This window comes from Lepidochelys olivacea (assembly GCF_965140295.1).
Source record: "Lepidochelys olivacea isolate rLepOli2 genome assembly, chromosome: 3".
Lineage (NCBI taxonomy): Eukaryota > Metazoa > Chordata > Testudines > Cheloniidae > Lepidochelys > Lepidochelys olivacea.
In genome coordinates this window covers 47,658,255-47,680,344 of record NC_140413.1, presented here as the reverse complement: position 1 = coordinate 47,680,344, position 22,090 = coordinate 47,658,255, and the positions used below count along the sequence as shown (strand labels likewise).

Sequence of the window (22,090 nt, the reverse complement as noted above, 5' to 3'; positions counted from 1 at the left end):
CTGGAATACTACATATGATCTTGGGCTCATACATAACGCTAATGCTGCAGCGAAGCACTAGCAGAAGGGGTGCCATATGACAACTGCTGTCCTTCAGACTAAACTAAAATGCTCTCTGTTTATCTCTAGTAAATCACGAAATGAAAGTTTTAAACCCCATGGAATTTTAGAAAAAGAATAGAGGTAGTTTCATTGCTCAATATCCTCTGAATAAAAATAGGTTCTAATGTTCAGTATTGTATGGAAGCGATTGCTTCCACATATATGAAGAAGATAGTCATTTGAATTACAGACCATCCACAATGTTCTTATAAACAGAAAATTTTTGTCTGAATGTTCCTGGAAATAAGAGTAACAAAAAGAGGCATTGGAAAGACTGGATAAGAATAGGAATAAGATTTCATGAGTATGAAAAGATATTTTCCAACTATTTGATGATTTCTGTGTATTGATATGCTTAGATGACAAAAAGTATCTCATTAAGGAGATTTTCCTTTATTAACTCTTATTTCCAAGTATATATATATATAATATTATTTTTATTGATACCTGAAGTTCTGGAGTCAAAATGAAAGTAAGAAGTTGTGAGAAAAACATATATTAACACTTGACGTGAAAAGTACTGTAAATGGGAATTCCCTCTTGGAAAACATGATTTAAAAATAAGATTTATCTTTTCCAAAATACATTTGGGAATAACTTTATATAGAAAAAAGAGAAGCCCAGGCAGGGGCTTAGCAACTATTAGTTTTTAGGTTTCATTTGGAACAAATGCAGTTGTGGATTTCATTATTCACGCATTTCTGTCACTGGAATCTGGCAAAAGAGAGGGGCATTATTTTATAGGCTCTACTTGAGCCTGTGTGCTGAAAGTGTTGTATTTTAAAATGATTGAAGTTGTTGTTAGTGAATGCTCCAATCCTGAAGTCTGCCAGTGGTTATATGGCCCACTGATTAACTTTTCCCTCCCCAAATCCCCCAGTTAATGGGAGAGGAGGGAAGCACATTTACAGTGGCAATTGGGGAAGGCCACATCCTGTTTTCTCATGATCAGGAAGTGGAAGGAACACCCTTCAATCCCAGTTCTGTTTGGGTTTTTAAAAACTTGTACTGCAGGCTGAGCAAAATCTTCCACCTCATCATCTGCAGTTGTGCAGGGGACTGGACTAGATGACCTCTTGAGGTCCCTTCCAGTCCTATGATTCCTCCACTCACTGGACAATTAAGCCTTATATAGAATGTTCAGACAATGCTAAAAATCAGACCACAGGAAGTAGGCTGCTGATTTGATGAGGTGTTCTCCCATGAGCAAATTAGAATTTATCATCAGAATTCTTTTTTTATTGAGACTTCCATGGCAGACTCACCTTTCCCCTGAACAGGTTATTCCACATCCTAGAAGGCCCCAGGTGTATTGTGTTTGGATCAGGACTTTAGTGAGTTCTAAAAGATAACATTCTCTATCTCTGTATTGTGTCGTAATCATATGGTGAGTTCATCTTAGGGTATGTAAGGACCTAGCTGAAGCAATCTTGGAACCATCAGCAATTATTTTCAAGAATTCTTGGAGGATTGGTGAGGACCCAGAGGACGGGAGAAGGGCAAACATAGTACTTTTCTTTAAAAGGGGGAACAAAGAGGAGCCAGGGAATTTTTACCTAACTTTGATAGCTGGAAAGATACTGGAACAAACTATTAAACAACTTGTAAGCACCTACAGAATAATAGACTGATAAAGAATAGCCAGCATGGATTTGTCAAGAACAGATCAGACCAGACCAACCTAATTTCCTTATTTAACAGGGTTGCTAGCCTCATGGCTGTTGGGGAAGAAGTAGATGTGATATATATCTTGATTTTAGAAAGGCTTTTGATACAGTCCCACATGATATTCTCAGAAGCAAATTAGGAAAATGTGGGCTAGATGAAGTTACTATAAGATGGGCACACACATGAAAATCCACACTCAACGTGTAATTATAAATGGTTTTCTGACTAACTTGGAGGATGTAGCTAGTGCGGTCTGATACAATTAAATATTTCCATTAATGACTTGTATAAGGGAATGGAGATCATGCTAATAAAATTTGCAGATGACACCAACCTGTGAGAAGTTGCAAGCACTGTGGAAGATTAGAATTCAAGAGCACCTTGAAAAACAAGATAATTGGTCTAAAACCAACAAGATGAAATTCAATAAGGACTACACTTAAGAAGGAAAAATCAAATGCAGAACTGTAAAATAGGGAATAACTGGCTAGACAGTAGCTCTGCAGAAGAGGATCTGTGGGTTATAGTGTATCTCAAATTGAATATGAGCCAGCAGTGTGATGCATTTCCTGAAAAGGCTAACCTATTTCTGAGTATATTAACAAGAGTGTATTATTTAAGGGAGGTAATTGCTACACTCTACTCCATACTGATGGGGCCTCACCTAGAGTATTGTGTCCAGTTTTGACTGCTGCACTTTAAGATGGGAACAAATTGGAGAGAGTCCAGAGAACAACAAAAATGATAAAACCTTACCTATGAGGATAGACATGTTTAGTCTTCAGAATAAGAGTGAGGGTGGCGGACCTGATAAGTCTTCAGATATGTTAAGACAGCGATCTATTATTTTCCACGTCCACCGAAAGTAGGACAAGAAGTAATGGGTTTGATCTGCAGCAAGGGAGATATTAGATTGTCCTGCTACCTAACTAAAAAGGATAATGATAAATCAATAAGGATAGTTTAGTACTGGAATTGTTACCAAGGGAGGTTGTGAAATCCCCATCATTAGAGATTTTTATGAACAGGTTAAACAAACACTTGCCCAGGATGGTCTAGGTATACTTGGTTCTGCCTCAGCATAGAGGGATGGATTAGATAACCTCTTGAGGTCCCTTCCAGCTGTATTTATTTACGATTCTATGATAAATGTAATAAGCAATAAAACTGGGCCAGCTGTCTCTCCCTTAGCTAATTTTAGAAATGTCATTTTTTCTTTTTAAATAAATAGGGAGTGATGGGTCCTGAGGGATCATCTGGCCGACCTGGAACACCTGGGCCCAAGGTAAGATTATTTACTCTATTTTACTTTGAATGGGAGAAATGATGCCAAGAGTATTCATTGCCCTATGGATCATTATAACAAAGTTATAGTACTCTGTGTCATGTGCTTGTTTATTTTAATATAAAAACACTGAAAATATAACTATAATTTCCTATATATAACTTGTATGTGATAGTCCAATTTCTAAGCACAAGAAAGTCTTGGTAAGATGTAGCAACCATTGCCTAACATGTTATGAGGAATTGGAACTTCTTCAGAAACAGTTTGGGGTACTTTGTTTGAGCCTTGGAATCTTGAAAAATGTTCCTCAGTACTAGTGGCAAAATAATACTTAGTATAAACCAGGACTTTCTGCCTGTTTTCTGTTTATTTATATTTTAATTGTGTTAAAGTGATGTGCTGCTCTTTCCATCTAACATTGAGCCAAATTTATTTCAGATGTAACTTTACTGATTGCATTAGAGTTATAGCAGGAGTGAATTTGACCCATGTACTTATGTAACTAAAATGGTTGCTATATAAATCCAGATTTGACTGTTAGGATTACCTTCAGATTTAACATGAGTGAAGTTTTGGCTGAGTAAGCACTATATGATATGGCCCTCAAAACTTTTAGAAGTTGAGTCTTAAATCTTCTAGTCTTTGTGTCTCTATCCATATACACATGCTTTCGGTTGTATAAATCATGCTTAGAAGTATATAAATGTTATTTTAAGTCTTATGTTGCAGGTGGATTTTCAAAAGTGTTCAAAATTGGCTTGACTCTGCTCCCATTGACTTCCATGGGAGTACAGTTAGGCCAAGAATGAGCACAACCAAAAATAAATACATTTAATTTTAAAATGTGATAGAAGTTGCTGTTCTGAGAAAACAGTTGCATTAGTCTCTTATGCTCTATATATGGAGCTGGATCCTGCAGTGCTTCAACAGGAAAAAACTTTTATTGATATTATGCACAGCCAAGATTGGGTTAATCAGTAACTCCTCTTTAATTTTAACTAAGATCTGAGAAGCTGAAAATGTGAGTTGTTCTATAGGACCAAAATATTTTTGACTCAGAGAAGTCCTGGGATTTGCAAGGCCCTTTGCTAAGTAATATGTGTGGGAACATATTTGCATATATCGGCTTGATCATCGTATATTTGGTGAGGGAAGGTTTGCTGCTGGGGAAGGGAAGGTCAGTCATTGCCACTTGGGGATAGAGGCAGTCATAAGTCTTTTGGCATCCGGGAGGGGTTTTCAGTGCACTTGTCACTGTGGGAGGGTTTAAACCTCAAGGACATTAAATGAATTGGGGGTTTTAAGGTGGGCCAGCGGGCAGGAGGGGTTACAAGTGCATGTTTAAAGTAGGAGTACTGATCATTTAGAATCCCCCAAGCTTTGGAGGGCTGGATTGTCACTGTCACACATGTACGTGCCCTTTTGTGATAGAAAGTTTTCAAACAGGATCTCTTTATATTTGATATTCTCAACCACACAGTTGCGTTGTTTTATTAATAGGGCTATAAGGGTGAACCTGGAATACAAGGGAAACCAGGATCATCAGGAGTCAAGGTAAATATGGTTTACCTTCATCTGGAAATATTCCAGTCAAGGACATTATGATTACAATGTTCCATGATTTTCTTGTTGGTTATAAGGTAGTTTTGTTTCAAAATGGAAACAATAATTAACAAATTTACTCCAGATTGGATTTAATGGGTGATTTATTGGACCAGATCCTGGAGTGAAATCAGCGAATCTATGCCATTTTACAGCATCTTACTGTCTGGCCTGTTGTTACATTGCATCTGCACAGATAGTTTGTTCTGATCTGTACTATGGAACTTTACATACAGGCATATATGTAGTGTAAATTGTTTCTTGCTACTTGTGTGTACCAAAGATGTAGATAATACATTATCAGTATTTGCTGGTGCTTGCTCATATTTTTAGCTGAAGAATCCAAAAAGTTAGCAAATAACAATGCAGATACTAATCAGTGACCTAATGGTACCAAATTATGATGTCCGAGGGAAGATCCAAAATACCTGATCTGACTGGAAAGCAGAACTCCAGAGTGGCCTAATTTATCTCTTGGTCTAAGGATAACTTTGTGATCTTTGTGTAATACAGTCCTTTGGGAGGGTCAGTAAAGTGCCTTGTCAAGAAGAGTGAAGGGAAGGGAAGGATCAAAGGGGAGAAACTGTGGCTTGTCAAAAAATTAGTGTCTTAGACTCTTATCTTCAGCTGAATGTTGAGCCCACAAGCACCCTATCTAGGAAGAAATCAAATGGAACTTGTGCAGATTATTGAAGATTCACAGTAAAACGGGGAGAGTCAAAAGTGCAATCGTTTCTGAGGTACATTTTGGGTAAACTCTTTTACGTAGCTATAAGTTTCAGAAGTAAACATAGAACCTGGCCATCAGTCACACTGGTATAAATCTGAAGTAAGTTCAGAGAAGTCAATGAAGTTATGGCAGTGTTAAACCAGTGTAAGTAAGATGAAAATCAGGCCCAATATTCTGGAATGGTACATAATGAATATAGTCAAATGCATGTGATAAGATGCATTTACTCTAATTTTTAAAGTGAAGTTGCTGAAAACTAAATTGCTTGGCATTGCCATTACTAGGAACAATGTCATTTGTGTAATATTACAAAGAAAAAAATCCCACCTAAGTAAAAGTCAGGGTAAGTCTTTTGCATGTTGGATGAATGAGTTGAGAAATCAAGAGTAAGAGCATTGCTGTGGCTTTTAGGCAGTATAGGTGTTTTCAGCATACAAAAAACAATAGAGGTTTCAGCTCAATCACCATCATAATATAGAATCTCAGAGTATCCTAGCCAAACCTGAAGATATCTTGAAAAAACATACAATCTGTGTTTTTACACACAGCACATCAATGATACTTATGGAGCTATTGTATTACTCAGGGAGAACAAGGAGGACCAGGTGCTCCAGGTGAACCAGGGTTCCCAGGCATGCCTGGGACACATGGTGTAAAGGTAAGTAGTTTCTATGGCTTTAGTATCCATTACAACTTTCATTATGCTTTTTCCATAAAGGGTAAATGGGTTTTTTAGGCAATACATTTGGAGAATATGTGGGTCAGTGTTAACTTCCAGTATTATCAATAAAGCTGTGATGGCACAGGTGGTAAAATGTGTACAATGTATGATTGTTATAAGTGCTTGATATGAAATTATCTCATATAAAGAGTTTTATTATATATATATATTTCATAAAGGAGTCCATAAGGATTGTAGGAGCAACCACATCTAATCAGCCATTAAGGGGAGGGGGGGCGGGGGCGGGAGCGGGAGGGGGGGCTTAAGCACTCTATGTGGATGCAGCGAGAGCCATAACTAGGGATTTTACTGTCTGGGGCAAACAAGCATATTTGTCGCCCCTACCATTTTTCCGGTCATTTTCTGCCCCATTTCTCCACCCCCTCATGGCTTTGTACCCTCTTGCCCCAACCTGGTTACAGCCCTGCATCTCTGCCACTTGCCTCCTTTATGATCTTGGGCAAATCATTTGTTCTGGTGCACCAGTTTTCCCTTATACAAAAGCGTGATAGTGATACTTACAGAGGGATGGTAGGAGGTATAATTCACTGGTGAAGTGAAAGGCATTATAAGAGTGTAAACTAGAGTAGTTCATCTCTCCAGAATGTGTACATTGGAAAAAAAGGGAAGCTTCCCCCATAAATCAGAGATCACCAGTTAGGAACCCTTACAGAAAGCAATGTTGCAGTGCTCTGCAATAAAGATCTCTAAGGCTAGGGTTTACAATGGAGTGAGTCACTGCAGCATTTGGGACCAGTGATGTAGTGTCTATTTCATAAAGATTTCAAATATGCCTCTTTAGAACTTAATCCTTTTCCCTCCCTCACCCCCCAAAATCTATGCCCATGTGTGGCTCCCAGACAGAGAATCGCTGCCTGCTAACACATGTCCAAGGAGTGAATGGGATCCATCACTGTATCTGGACCCCAGCTGGGCCCCTCGTACTCTGTTAGTAATCTGACTGTCCCACCCTAGCCCTTAGGAGCTAACTGCTCTCTTCTGGCAGGCATTCCCGAACTCATGTCCAGCAGGCATAAAAACCTCTTCCATCGGGCAAAATCAGATCAGTGTTTTGCTTCCAGCAAAGAAACTGCAAGCTTTGTGGTGAAAGTAACTTTTCTGTGTCCTGATTAACAACAAACCAAGGCCCACAGGCTGGTGGAGAGAACAGAGCTTAATTGACTGAGTTTTGAAATGGGGTCTTAATGATTAGGTTCAAATTAGCCAGCATCACCTTTTCATCCTGGGGAATTGAAATGAAATGTGTTTCTCTGCAGCAGGCTATGGCTAGTCCAGCTCCCACCACACACACAGCCCTTTTAAGACATGTCTCAGCTAAAATAGGTATCTTCCTCTTTAACAGCCTCTCTTTTTTTCCTCATTGTATTGTCTGAAGTATATATTATAAAGCTCCCTCTCTTTCCCCCCTTCCCCATGTCTAAGCCAGTGGTGTTTTACTTGCAACTCAAGAGGAGGATGAGATCTGGGGGGGAAGGAAAACAAAAAAAAATTGCTTCGGACTGTTTTTTGTTTTTTCGGTGAAATGATAAAGCCATGTTCCAAAGCAAATGAACAGTGTCTCAGTGTCAAAACAGGAAGACAATTGTCCATCAGATAAGGTGCAGGGCTGTGTGATAGGAAGTGCAAGTGGGAACAGTGACACCCAAATAATAGCAATAATTAATACCTGGCATTTCCCATTGCAGAATTCTGCAGTAATGGTGCAAAACACAGCAAGAGCACTGTCAAGGTTCCTTCCCACTCTGAACTCTAGGGTACAGATGTGGGGACCTGCATGAAAGACCCCCTAAGCTTATTCTTACCAGCTTAGGTTAAACGCTGCCGCCACCAAAGTGTTACACAAAGAACAGGGGAAGTGCCCACTTGGAAAAGTCTCCCCAACTCAAAATCCCCCCAAGCCCTACATCCCCTTTCCTGGGGAAGGCTTGATAAAAATCCTCACCAATTTGCATAGGTGAACACAGACCCAAACCCTTGGACCTTAAGAACAATGAAAAGCAATCAAGTTCTTAAAAGAATTTTAATTTAAGAAAAAGTAAAAGAATCACCTCTGTAAAATCAGGATGGTAAATATCTCACAGGGTAATCAGATTCAACACATAGAGAATCTCTCTAGGCAAAACCTTAAGTTACAAAAAGATACAAAAACAGGAATATACATTCCATCCAACACAACTTATTTTATCAGCCATTTAAACAAAACCGAATCTAACGCATATCTAACTAGATTGCTTACTGACTTTTTACAGGAGTTCTGACCTGCATTCCTGCTCTGGTCCCAGCAAAAGCATCACACAGACAGAGAGAACCTTTGTTTCTCCCCCCACCCCAGCTTTGAAAGTATCTTTTCTCCTCACTGGTCATTTTGGTCAGGTGCCAGCGAGGTTATCTTAGCTTCTTAACCCTTTACAGGTAAAAGGGATTTTCCTCTGGCCAGGAGGGATTTAAAGGAGTTTACCCTTCCCTTTATATTTATGACAAGCACTGATCTCAAGTAGGGTCTACTGGGCTGGGTTCAAGTCTGGGAATCAGATATGCCTCCCAGTTCTAAGCACTGCAGCAAGTTACTCTGCCTGGCTTGGGCGGCCGGTGAAGCTTCCGTTTGGGGAGACTAGCCCTGTGTCACGCCTCTTGCAGCCAAGGCCCTGCCCCCACTCGCTGCTCTCAGCCCTGCCATGGCCTCGGGCCGGGGCTGTGAGCTTGGCCCTGGCCGGGACCACAGCGAAGCTTTCTGCACTGGCTGGAGTTCCAAGCCTGGATCCCCTCCCCCATTCCACCCCTTCTTCTTCAAGTGCTTGCTCATGTCCATTCCATATTACGTGTGTGTGATCGCCACATGCGTTGGTGCCAGAAGTATTTCCTCTCAGCAGTATCCGTAGAGGACCAGCTCTGGCACCCCCTGGAGTGGCACCTGCATGGCATGATATACGGGGTGCCACCGGCACCCCCCTCCCTCAGTTCCTTCTTGCCGCCAGTGATGGTGCTGGAACATCTGCTGCTTTGGCTAGTGTTGTTTCGTTTACTGTTTTTGTGGACTTTGAAAACCTGAAATACAGTTGTATATAGTTAGTAGTTTCTTAGTTACCTTTAGTAGTAGTACTCAACTTTTCATTAGTCCCACATACCAACTGCCTGAGGTGTGTAGGCAAAGAGCACATAAGTGACAAGTGCTGTATCTGCAAGTCCTTTAAAACTAGGACAAAGAAGGAGCACGATATCCATCTGAAAGCACTCCTAATGGAGTTGGCACTCACTCTAGCACCAGGGCAGCGGTCCGACTCTGCACCAAGCTCCGTGGCCTCCATGTGCAGTGCTCGGCTGGTGCCGTCCACGAGCTGGCACCGGTCTTCCCTGTGGCTCCAGGGAAGATCTCCTTCCTCCCGTAAAGGAAGGAAAGGGCTCGGAGTGAGCCACGACCTGTGCCAGGCAGCTCAACACATGCATTGGGAAGTTGGGCCCCAGCTCAAGTCGAGTGGTGCAGCACATCCCATGCTTCATCTGTGACCCCAGATAGCTCCCAGTGCCACCCATGCTGGCTGCCACAGCACCCCAGACTCGGGGAAGACCTGCGTTGGGACCTATGCGTGTGTTCCTGCCTCAGAAGTACCGATTCCCATCAAGAGGGATGTCCCACCAGCGTTCGCCCGCCTGAAGCCGTCACGCCTCAGGACTGGAGAGGCAGGCTCAGTGAAGCCCTCTTCAATCCCTGCACCGGGGACACCGATCAAGGAACTCGAGGCATACCTCGCTGGTAGACTGGCACAGACCCTCTGAGGCACACGCCACCCAGCAAGAACTCCGGGACCAGCCCCGACCATCTCCAAGGGCCTGGTACTGATCCTGGGACCAATCGGACACCAGAGACCTCCGTCATCACCTGTCCCCAAGAAGGAGTTTGCCCTACTCAGGACAAGCCTCCCGGACTAAGAATGCCATCCACAAAAGCCAGCACTGCTGTTCCCTACTTAAGCTAGGCAATTTGAAAGGCTGACACAGGCATGTGTTAAACCCTGCCCCTTTCTCACAGATAGGCACCTACATTCAAGCTGCATGTAGGCACATATGTCAGTTTAGCAATCCCCAGACAGGAACTTTGTTTATTGTCAGTTCTGCTTCACAGTGATTGTGCATGGCGCTACTCACAGCAGCAGCCCTGGTAGTATGATCCACCAGAGGTGAGGGAAATGAGAGGGGAATTGCTTGGTTGCATAAAGCTATAGAGTATAGCATAATGACACTGAATATTGGCACTATTTTCCCCAGGCAGTGGTGATTTTAGCTGATATCTCACTCCTGAGGGTAACTAAGTCACAGAGAGCACAGCTTCTGTTCCGAAGCCACCTGGGCCTGTATACTGCTAGGTGGTTTACTGCAATGGTGCCTGCCAAAGTTATCGATGACCAGTGTTGGAAAGTGGCTTACTGTGGAGGAAGAAGTAAGACGGCCATCCCTAGATACCTATGGGAGAGGACTGCAGAGTGCCTCCCTGGAAGTTTCATCAAGATCTCTCAGGAAGATTTAAGGGACATCCCTGTGTACATAAACAGATGGTGGCTCATGGATTCCTAACACTAGAGGTGAATGATAAGCAGATAACTCTACCTCTTTTTGTTGTACAGCTTCCTCTCCTAGTATGAATAAATTAATGAAAAGTTGATAGCAGTGTCCTGCTAAGTTGGGGGAAGCATCACTGTAATGGGAAATAAATTTACACGCTCACCCGAGACACCTTTCCCTGCATCAGACTCACTTATGTTCAACTGACTGGACTTCAGTAGTCTTGGCTTGTGGTGTAGCTGGATCTCCACCACATGCTGTCATATATCCCATATCCTCTTCCTCCTCCTCATCCTTGCTGTTCACACCAGGGCCTGTGAGTTGGGCTCCTCAGAGGTCTCCACAGTGGTGTGCGGGTAATAGTGAGGTCTGACCCTAGTATGGCATGCAGTTGTTCGTAAAAGCAGTGGGTCTGCGACTTGGCACTGGATCGATTGTTGGCCTCCCTGTCTTTCTGGATTGCCGGACAAAGTTCCTTCACTTTCACGTCGCAGATTCTTGTCATGTCCCTTCTTCTGCATCCCCTGTGCAAATCTGCTCAGAGATGTCCACGTTCCGACAGTTGGTTCGTGGTTGTGCTTGCACAGTCTCTTCTTCCCACAGGCCCAGGAGATCTAGCATCTTCTGTCTAGTCTAGGCTGGAGTGAGTCTGGAGTGCATAGCTGGCATGGTCAGCTGGGTAGTTGCACATAACAGTGGAAAGCTATTAGAGATGTGTTCATCAGGATGGACAATCAGGAAAAGGCATTTCAAAAATTTGCATTTTTTAATTTGCATATGTAGTGGCAGGGGATTCTGTAATCCCTGGGTAGTGGCATTAACAATTGTGATCAGAGCGGTCAGTGTTGTGCATTGTGGGACAGCTGCTGGAGGACTGTTAGGGTCAACATAGGTAACTCAGTGTCTACACTCATGCTGTGTCGACATCAGCATATCGACCATGGTTCAACGCTGCTCAGGGAGGTATGTCGACATAACAGAGAGCTTTCATTGGTGGGAGACAAATTTAAGGGTAGACACATGTACAACTAGGTCGACACAAGGCAGCTTAACATCGACCTAACTTTGTAGTTTAGATCAGGGCTCAGCTTGCACCCAAAATCACAGCACTTTTGGAAATGTAAGCACACAGGTTTTGAATTAGTGAAAGATATAGTTAAGTTTGCATATATGCTTTCATTATAGTCTCCTACTCTTACATGCTGATAGCTTTCTCAGAAAATTCTCATTTGAGTCTGAAACTTTTCATTTTTGGTCTCAGTCAAGAGGTGAGTTCCTTCAGTTTTCCTGGAAGCTGCAGGGGAAAAAGCCTTCTAACATTGTTAGCTTTAAAATATTGACCTTTCTCCCCCTGAGACAATCAGAGTCCAGACACCCACAACAGGAGTTCTGAACCCCAGAGAATAAGCAATTGTATCAACTAGTTGTATACAAAGGGAGCTGTAACTCATGAAAGCTTATGCTCAAATAAATTGGTTAGTCTCTAAGGTGCCACAAGTACTCCTTTTCTTTTTGGAAAGACATTGAAACTAGAAAGAAAACCCCAGTTGTGGAAAGGAGGGATTTTCCCCTGCTCTGAACATCCATGCATCATCATGCCAGAGAAAGATGGGAAAACAAAGGAGAGGAAAAAACTTTTAAAAACAGGCTTGGGATTGAGATTTGGTAGTCAAAAACTGAGGGCCGGCATCTAAGTAGGGTGCTGTCTGTGAAGTACTGGATCTCCTCTAGGACAGAGGGCACACTGGGAAACTGTTCAGAGGCAATAGGTAACTTGTATTAGAAAAGGGAATTTAACTAACATAGAAGTGTAAAACCTGAGATCACATCTTTTTGTTTATTTTCTGTGTAACTTGTATGTATTTGCTTTTCCTTACTATTTCATCTTTGAATGTGTGATTTTTCTATTATATAAACTTTTCTTTATTTTTATCACAAGCAGATCTCTGTTGTGTAAACAGTGTAGAGTGCATGTGCCAAGGTATCATGTCTTTGGGGGTGATGAACCAGAGGAAAAGTCTGAGTATCTGGTAGTTAAGAAGTTGTGGAGATGGATTTGGGGGTACTCTGGACCCGAAGGGATCATTGCGGTCACCCTACAAGAAGTAACTAGGCTGTGGAAGTTAGTGTGGGACCTTATGCTTGTTGGCTGGCTTTTGGTGTCAGAGCACTGAATCATAGCAACAAAACATTAAGATACTCAAAGTTACAAGGCAGGCAGTGACAGAACCTTTATTGGTCTGAGTGATCCCCAAAATGTCACACATCCCTCGGCAATAACTCACAAAACCTCTGTGGCAAGTAATTTGGCCTCCCTGAAGAAATATCAGCTATGATTCTGGATATGGAATGGAACTTTAAAACTCCAGAGTTATAAGTGATTCAAAAATCATTTCTGCGCATGCTGTATGGGCATCTAAGATTTTTAGCAGTGCTTAATGAAGTCCTGCTCCTTAGATGATGTCCTGCTGAGAACTGCCCATTCCCTCTGCATAGCTTAACCAGGGAACAGGGAAAGGACTTTTCATAAGCTATTAGGTCACTTTGCATGCAGGAAGTTGTAAATGTCTCAGGAAACACATATAGCAAAATGTCCGAAAACTGCCTTAGCAACACACATAGGAAAAAATCCCAGGCATGAAAATATTGCAGCTGTCACTATTAGAAATGGATGTATTAGGCTGGATGTCAACATGTGTCAGAACAGTCACATTGAAGTAGTTCTGATTACTTTGATCTGGCCTGTTATGTGTATTTAATTATGTTTAAGTGTAAATGGCAATCAGAAATCTGTGCAGTGCAGGTGATTCAGTATAACTCTGAGAATTTTGACTTCTTGGCCTTGTCCACACAGGTTTTTTAGTCATTTCAGTTGAGAATCTGATTATCGACCAAACCAGTTGAATTGGTATTACCCTAGTGTGCAGTTTTACCGATACAAAGGTAACTTATATCAGTATGGCTTATTCCTCTTTCCCAGGAACAAGCTATATCAGTGTAAGCACCTTTTATTAGTAGAACTGCATCCGCAATAGCGGGCTTATACTAGTATAGTTAAACTTGTATGTAGAGAAGACCTTGATTTCTTGATTTTTGTGGATTTAAATGTACAATCTTAAGGAGAGGAGATGTGCACATAGTTTTTTCTTTCATATAATACTGTGGATTTCCTGGAAATTAGATCACTCCCTTGCTTTCCAAGATATATATGTATATGTGTGTGTGTGTATGTATGTCTTATGGAAGAGGACACTTTACAGTGAGAGTCAAGGATGTACAGGTGGTGTATAACCCTAGAAAATATGGTAGGCGCTAGTGTATACATTATCCATCTGGCCTTTTTCCAGTTAGTCTGTGCCAAAGACGTGAGAAGTGCTAGCCTACAGAGTTATATTAAAGGGGATTCCCCACTAACCATGACACATGACTATCATAAGATGATTAAATGAGTTTTACAGCTCCCAGTGTTTTGAACTGTGGATTCTTTGCTCTTCATTAATGCTCCAAAACTTGAAAAATCAACCAGTGATTTGGTTTTTTTTATCCTCAGTGTTAGTTTATATCACTATTTATTGTTTTATTGCCTTTGTTCCAAAATGAGCAGTCTATAGTCTGTATCTTGGCATTAGTGATATGTGCTGCATTGCAGAATCATTTACTAATGCATTTATAAACCCAGTGGATTTTAGGTGCATCATTCATTTGATGCGCTTTGTTACCTACTTTAAAAGGAGTCTTCATAAAACTGAAATACATCATATATATGGTTGTATAAAACATGCGGCGACTGAAACTCCTGCTTGACACTGGATGTCAGGAATAAACGTCTGGAAGCAATACTGGAAGGGGGACTGGGCTTTGGGAGAGAGAACACCAAGTGGGGGAAGCAGGAAAAAAGAATTAAGATATGAAGGGAAGTCAAAAGAGAACTTGGGTGAAGCAACAGCAAATGAGGAGAAAGAAGGTCAACCAAGAATGAAGAGGAAGGGGAAAGGAAAAAACTGCAAAAGAGGAAGACAGAATGCAGCTTTGGCCTGTAAGGATGAAAGGGAGAAAGCTATCTTCCAGTGAAAATAAAGGAGATATGGAGATGCATCGTAGGAAAAAGTTTAGAGGAAAATAGAGAAATAGAACGGTGGGGGAACTGAGAGAGAAGAGAAATGGAAAAGAAAACATGATAGAGAAAGAGAAACTTGTCAAACATTGAATTTAGATGTTATTTTATCTTGTTGCTATTACCTTCTACATATTAGTGTGTTTCTCTTGAAAAACCCCCTATCTCTAGCCTAAAGCAAATTTTAGAAAAATATATTGTCCTTGATAGGTGTGCATTCATCACACTTTCCCTGATCTACAGTCTTCCTTCAGAGGTCTTCAGAGTCCTGTATCATTTGTCTAACAGATGGTCTCCTTTGCTTGGGATGTAGTTGACTATGACTATCAGCACCCACCTGGTTTAATTCAAACTAAGTGAAATTTAAAAACTTGCACATACCTTTTGGCAGCAAGTGTCTTGTTAACAAAATTTTGATGTTTTCACATAGCTCGATTTTTTTTTTTGCCACAAAAATTGATTGAAAAGAAATTTATCTGCTGAAATGTGTTTTCCTAGTATTCAAATGCCCTTCAAGATATGCTTTTCCATTTTCTGCTAACTAATTCATTACTCTTAATTTTTCTGTATTTACACTCTGCTTGTCTATTATACCTGCTAAACCTGTATGACTGCTAACATGTCTGTGCCACTTTACAACTCTAACTATGCTTCTGTGGTCATTACCCCGAGTTTGGCTGTAACAAATTTCTCTGTAACTAAATCAAATTGCAAGGACAGGATAAGAACACAGTGGGAAATTCTGTAAAATCAACAGCGAGTCGGATTAAGGAGTTCAGTAAAAACACTCCCCTCGTTGAGAATAAAAATGCACACTTCATAACTTGCGTAGGCTGAGGACATTGTTCATATCAGGGGCTCTTTGCATTCCTCCAATTCCCCACCCTTATAAGCTGCCTGTGTGCCACCTCCCCTTCCCGTCTATTTCAGGGACTCCCTGAACCTCCCCTCACCCCTCCATCCTGCCAAGGGCCCTGTATTCCCCATTTATGCCTCCCCCACACCATTATCCCCATTCTTTCTCCCATTGCAGGGTCTCTGTGTGCTCCCCTCTCCCCCATGGCAGAGTCTCTGTGTTCCCTGCTTCCATCATCACCACCACTTCCCCCTACACCCCACTCTATTACATTGCATGTCCCTTCTTTACTCCTTTCTGCCACATCCATTTCCCCCCTGCCCACTTGTCTCAGCGTCCCTGCTGCCACCACTACTGCCACTCACTTCCAGCCCTCTCTGGGTTCCTGGTTTGCCCCCCACCACTACCCCATCTCTCCATCACCCTGCTCCTTCCCACCCACCCACCATTCTTGCTGCCTCTCTGTCCAGGTCTCCATTTACTCCCCACATTCTGCTCTCCTTTCTCCTCAGGACCCTGCCTCCAAGCTACAAATCCTCCCTGTAAGGCTCTCTTATTTCGGTTAGAGTCAGGCTACATATAGGAAGTTAAGCTGCTGCCACTGATATCTGTAGGCAGGTGCAGGGGCTTGCAGAGAAATTCCTCTGCTTGTAGCAGCTGTGTGTCTGGGGGCCCTGATTTTCCTTTAAATCCAGCTTTTCCAATGTTCTGATTTGCACAAGAATCATTAAGGTTCTGCCCGTAGAAGCCAAGAACATTCCCTGAAATACTGGGAGTGGATGGGTCATTACACAAAGTAAAACTATTCTCTCCCCCTCCCCCCTACTGTTCGACAGATGTTCTTGTCAACTGCTGGAAATGGCCCACCTTGATTATCACTACAAAAGGTTCCCCCCACCCCCCACTGGTAATAGCTCACCTTACCTGATCGCTCTCGTTACAGTGTGTATGGTAACACCCATTGTTTCATGTTCTCTGTGTATATAAAATTTCACCACTATTTTCTACTGCATCCGATGAAGTGAGCTGTAGCTCAGGAAAGCTTATGCTCAAATAAATTTGTTAGTCTCTAAGGTGGCACAAGTACGCCTTTTCTTTTTGCAAAAAACAAGGGGAGATGGTAATGCCTAGTTACAAGCTATGCAGGAAAGACAGAGTAGGCTAAAGAGCTAGAGAAGTAGTGGTGTAAGTAAAGGATTCTATGGAAAATTCTGAGTGGAGGGGATCACAAAGTTGAACCTATATGGATACAAATTCCAAACTGTATGAATATAAACACATTGTTGGTGTTTTAATACCAGCCTCCTGATCAAGAAAAAAATTGTGTGCATGGTGTTGAGAGAGATTAAAGAGGCAGAATAATGTAACAAAATTCTAATAATATCGGACTTCAGATACTCTGTATGTGTACACTTCGAGCCGGGGGTGTGATTCCCAGCTGGAAGAGATGTCCTTATGCTAGTTCTGATTGAGCCAGCGTACTAAAAATAGAGTGTAGCTGCAATGGCATGAGCAGTGGGAGGGGCTAACCACCCCAAATATATACCTGTCTGAGACCATAGGCATGAACTGTAGGGGGCTAGGTCCTCCCATCACTCACAGATAGATGCTGTTATTAGTAGGCTAGTTCGATCAGAGCTAGCATGGGTATGTCTCTTTGATCTGGAAATTAAGCCTGCAGCTTGAAGTGTAGACATACCCACAGACTAGTCTAACAACATAACAGGACAGAGTTTAGAGAAAAACATTCTTGACAGTTAGTGATTGCTTCTTGGGACAGCAAGAAAGGACCTCGGGGTTACAGTGGACGAGAAGCTGGATATGAGTAAACAGTGTGCCCTTGTTGCCAAGAAGACTAACAGCATTTTGGGCTGTATAAGTAGGGGTATTGCCAGAAGATCGAGGGATGTGATCGTTCCCCTCTATTCGACATTGGTGAGGCCTCATCTGGAGTACTGTGTCCAGTTTTGGGCCCCATACTACAAGAAGGATGTGGAAAAATTGGAGAGTCCAGGGGAGGGCAACAAAAATTATTAGGGGGCTAGAACACATGACTTATGAAGAGAGGCTGAGGGAAGTGGGATTGTTTAGTCTGCGGAAGAGAAGCATGAGGGGGGATTTGATAGGCGCTTTCAACTACCTGAAGGGAGGTTCCAAAGAGGATGGATCTAGACTGTTCTCAGTGGTAGCAGATGACAGAATGAGGAGTAATGGTCTCAAGTTGCAGTGGGGGAGGTTTAGGTTGGATGTTAGGAAAGCTTTTTCACTAGGAGGGTGGTGAAGCACTGGAATGGGTTACTTAGGGAGGTGGTAGAATCTCTTTCCTTAGAGGTTTTCAAGGTCAGGCTTGACAAAGCCCTGGCTGGGATGATTTAGTTGGGGTTGGTCCTGCTTTGAGCAGGGAGTTGGACTAGATGACCTCCTGAGGTCCCTTCCAACCCTGATATTCTATGATTCTAGAGCACACAGGAAGAGAGATGACTTAATCTTACCTAACACAGGCAAAAAGAAAAGGAGTACTTGTGGCACCTTAGAGACTAACAAATTTATTTGAGCATATGCTTTCGTGAGCTGCAACTCACTTCATCAGACACATTCCTTTGAGAGTGTGTGGCACAAGCTGTCAGCATAGTCTGTAGATGGTAATGGATTTTTTACCTTGAGTCCTTTTGGTATGATGTCCATCTGTTTGCATTTGGAAAGGAAGATGATGTCTGTCTGTATCTGTGCGAGTTTTTTCATGAAGTTGATAGATTTCCACTCCTTACGGCTAAATTCAGTGCCTTGCATAATGACAGGTTTCAGAGTAGCAGCCGTGTTAGTTTGTATTTGCAAAAAGAAAAGGAGTACTTGTGGCACCTTAGGGACTTAACAAATTTATTTGAGCATAAGCTTTCATGAGCTACAGCTCAGGCACTAACTCAACATGTGACAGGAGCTGAGCCACTGAGTAACAGTGACCACAATATAATTAGGTTTGACATCAAAGGGGCAGCTAGGGTACCAAAAGTGATGAGTGACACTAAACTTTAGAAAGGGTGATTTCAATACAATGATAAGTTTAGTCAAAATGGCCCTAAAGTTAAAAGTGAAGGAAGTAAAATCCTCAGAGATGGCATGGATGCTACTTAACAAATCAATAATAGAGTCTTAGAAGACAGGTATTTCTTTATAAAATGGCACCAGGAAAATAAGGAGTAAACCAATATGGCTAAATGGCAAGGTCTGAGAGGCCAAATAGAAATCCTTCAAACTTTGGAAATCTGACCCAGCTGACACCAAGAACCATAAATTACAGCAGGTAATAAGTAAGAGGGAAATTAGAAGTCTACCAACACAGTTTCTGCAAAGGAAAATAATGTTACTCTAATCTCTTAAAATTCTCTGAACAGCTCAATAAGATAGTATCTAAAAGAGAACCAACTCTTAAAATTTCTTTAGATTTCCAAAAAGCCTTTAAGAAGATCTTCTGCAAGAAGCTGATAAAGAAGCTAAGTTAGTCATGGTATAAAAGCAAAATACTGTTATGGATCAAAAACTGCTAAGAGGCAGAAAATGGAGCGCTTTGCAATGGACATACTCCTTTAATATTGTATCTGTGAGTGGAATAAATGAGAATATGTATTGCAATTTAACTAAGGGCTCCTCTATGCAAATAATTAGTGTGTGGTAAGCAGGGATGCAAATCTACCTTGCAGTAGCCTGCTGCACAGTCCTTATCCATGTGAACCTTGCTACTGAGCACTAAATATTCCCTAATTTTGATCTACTCTTGTTCCAAACAGGAGTACATCAAAGCACACTGTGGAACTCTTTTGTGCACGTCAGCATGGTCTACACGGACCACATGTCAGTGCACTCTAGAAATCACATCCCCATTGCTATGCTGTGTAAACATTCCTTGAGTGTGCAGCAGGCTAACGTGAGATAGATTTATGCCCCCAGGTTGCTAGCAACTAACTATTTGTATAGACAAGCCATGAGGTTATAATTTAGTATCGAGTAAAACAGTATCTTGTCCATCTGAAAAGAAAATAACTCGGAGAAAGGTTTCAGAGTAACAGCCGTGTTAGTCTGTATTCGCTAAAAGGAGTACTTGTGGCACCTTAGAGACTAACCAATTTATTTGAGCATGAGCTTTCGTGAGCTACAGCTCACTTCATCGGATGCATCCGATGAAGTGAGCTGTAGCTCACGAAAGCTCATGCTCAAATAAATTGGTTAGTCTCTAAGGTGCCACAAGTACTCCTTTTCTTTTTTCAGAGAAAGGTGTAGTTTGGGCATGTGACAGGAAAATAGATGAGCTTCGGTTTTATCATAGTTTATTTGTAAAATAAATACTAAACTGAAACTGAAACTAAACTAAATAACTTATCTATTGTTGGATCTGACAAAAGTGTACTCAGACCTTCTAGGGTTTTTGTTTAGTCAAGATCTCATTAATACTGTTAAACACTTAGCTAAACATTAAAATTATTTTTCTGGAAACAAATACTTGGATCCAGCAAGAAACATAAAAAAGAATAAAATGAAATAGTCCCTGCCTTCTTTAAAAATTGCAATTTGGCCCTTTCTTTCCACTCCCCACCCAGTTCCTCCCTTTGTATGTTGTCATCACTCACCATATTGTGTCTATTCAGGACCTCAGTTCTTTGTTCAAATCTGCTAGCTCAGACCTCCACGCTTAGGTGAAGCCCCATTGAATTTCTGGATCAGGGCTTAGATTCTAAATGCCCTATGGCAGAGACTTGTCATTGTACATCTGTAAAGCACTATGTATACCTATGGTGCTGCATAAATGATGATAATTAGCAGGTAATATTATACATAAGGTGTCAGATGTGCAATGTGGCTGTTGGATTACTTCAGGGGTTTTGCAGTTGAGTTAACACTGTGCGACTAATTCTTATTTGAGTTTACATCAAGGTAAACTGCATGCATCCGATGAAATGAGCTGTAGCTCACGAAAGCTTATGCTCAAATAAATTTGTCAGTCTCTAAGGTGTCACAAGTACTCCTTTTCTTTTTGCGAATACAGACTAACAAGGCTGCTACTCTGAAACCTGAAAGGTGTTGAGATTTTATGGTGCCAGGCACTGTATTAAAAAAATACATAGTATACAGATCTAGGGGGAGATTTTTTTATGCCTTTGAAAATCTCCCCCATGTAGATTAGATAGAAACTCTATTTAAGTTGAACCAGGATAAATGCAAATGAATCGGGTTTTGTATGTAAGTTATGGGATTCAAATTCATATATTGAAAATACGTTCTGATTAATTCTCTAATATCAAGGTTACGTGTTATGTATTGTAGTGTTAGCTGTCATTTTTACAGAAATTATTTGGGCTTTGCTCACCATGAATGAAAGAAGGTGAACATCCATTTACTATCCGAGTTGCACCTGCTTACATCTGCAATCAATCTGGTCCTCTGGTAAAAGCAAGGCCCAATTTAACTTCTATTAAATCAATGGTTGAACTCCCACTGACTTCAACAGGATTCCCAGCAATCTCCTAATTTTAATTTGACATGTCAATATTACTGTTCTTTATGATAGTTATCTGCACAGCAAATTCCCTACTTATTATGGTCCTGTTCCTGCAAAGCTGGTAAGCATGTGTTTAATGGCTTTACTGGATCAGGAATTATGGACATGAGGATAGAATATTTAGTTTTCAGTCACCATCAATGTACTCCACTAACTGCTTCTCTTGTAGTTACTGAAATAAATTAAAACACAAACTAATGTTTGTAAAATGGATTATAATGGAAATTTTATAATACCTTAAAATATTTTACAGGGGGAAAAAGGAAACCAAGGTGAAAGAGGTATCCAGGTATATTAACTTTGTTTTTCATTAAATATCATTTGGCATGCCATATGTTAAAAATTAATTCAATTTGAATTAAAATAAATGGGAGCCTTGCTTGACTAAGGACTGCAGGATACAGTCTTAACTCAGTAAATCACTGCACAATATGAACTCACCAACACAATGTTATGAAAGTTAGTTTGAGAGAAAGAATGGGATTTTCAAAAGTACTCTAAAATGGCTTAGCTGCTCCCACTAATTGTAGGGGGGCAGAGTTAGGCTAATGATGAGTGCTTTTGAAAATCCACCATAGGTCTCTAAATCTGTAATGTCATAAAAATGAGGACTTTCCTCAATGCAGTGCTAAAGCGACTGAAATAGGCAGGAACAAGGGAGATCAGTATTTGTCTCTGTATGTTCAGATCATAGGCTTACTCCATTGTGTCTACAGTCGAAATGTATGTCCAAACTACACAGTTTGGAACTGAATCTTGAAACACCTCTCTGTCTGCCTCCCATCAACAAACTCGGTGATGGGTGGATCCAGGTTTTTGACTGAACCTGTTATAAAGATGGGCCTTTGGTTAGGGCTTATCTCTTTACATTATTTTGACTACT

At 41.3% G+C, this 22,090-nt stretch overlaps 1 protein-coding gene across 2 annotated transcripts in view; it reads left to right on the top strand.

The window, feature by feature from the left end:
- The window catches only part of LOC311518254 (uncharacterized protein), a 197,235-nt gene that overhangs the window by 160,564 nt on the left and 14,581 nt on the right, over positions 1-22,090 (top strand). For both annotated transcript variants that reach the window (XM_084623903.1, XM_084623904.1), the window contains exons 19-22: positions 3,002-3,055; positions 4,556-4,609; positions 5,974-6,045; positions 21,461-21,496. In XM_084623903.1, the coding sequence (XP_084480029.1) occupies positions 3,002-3,055; positions 4,556-4,609; positions 5,974-6,045; positions 21,461-21,496 (216 nt within the window). The remainder of the gene's footprint in view (positions 1-3,001; positions 3,056-4,555; positions 4,610-5,973; positions 6,046-21,460; positions 21,497-22,090) is intronic.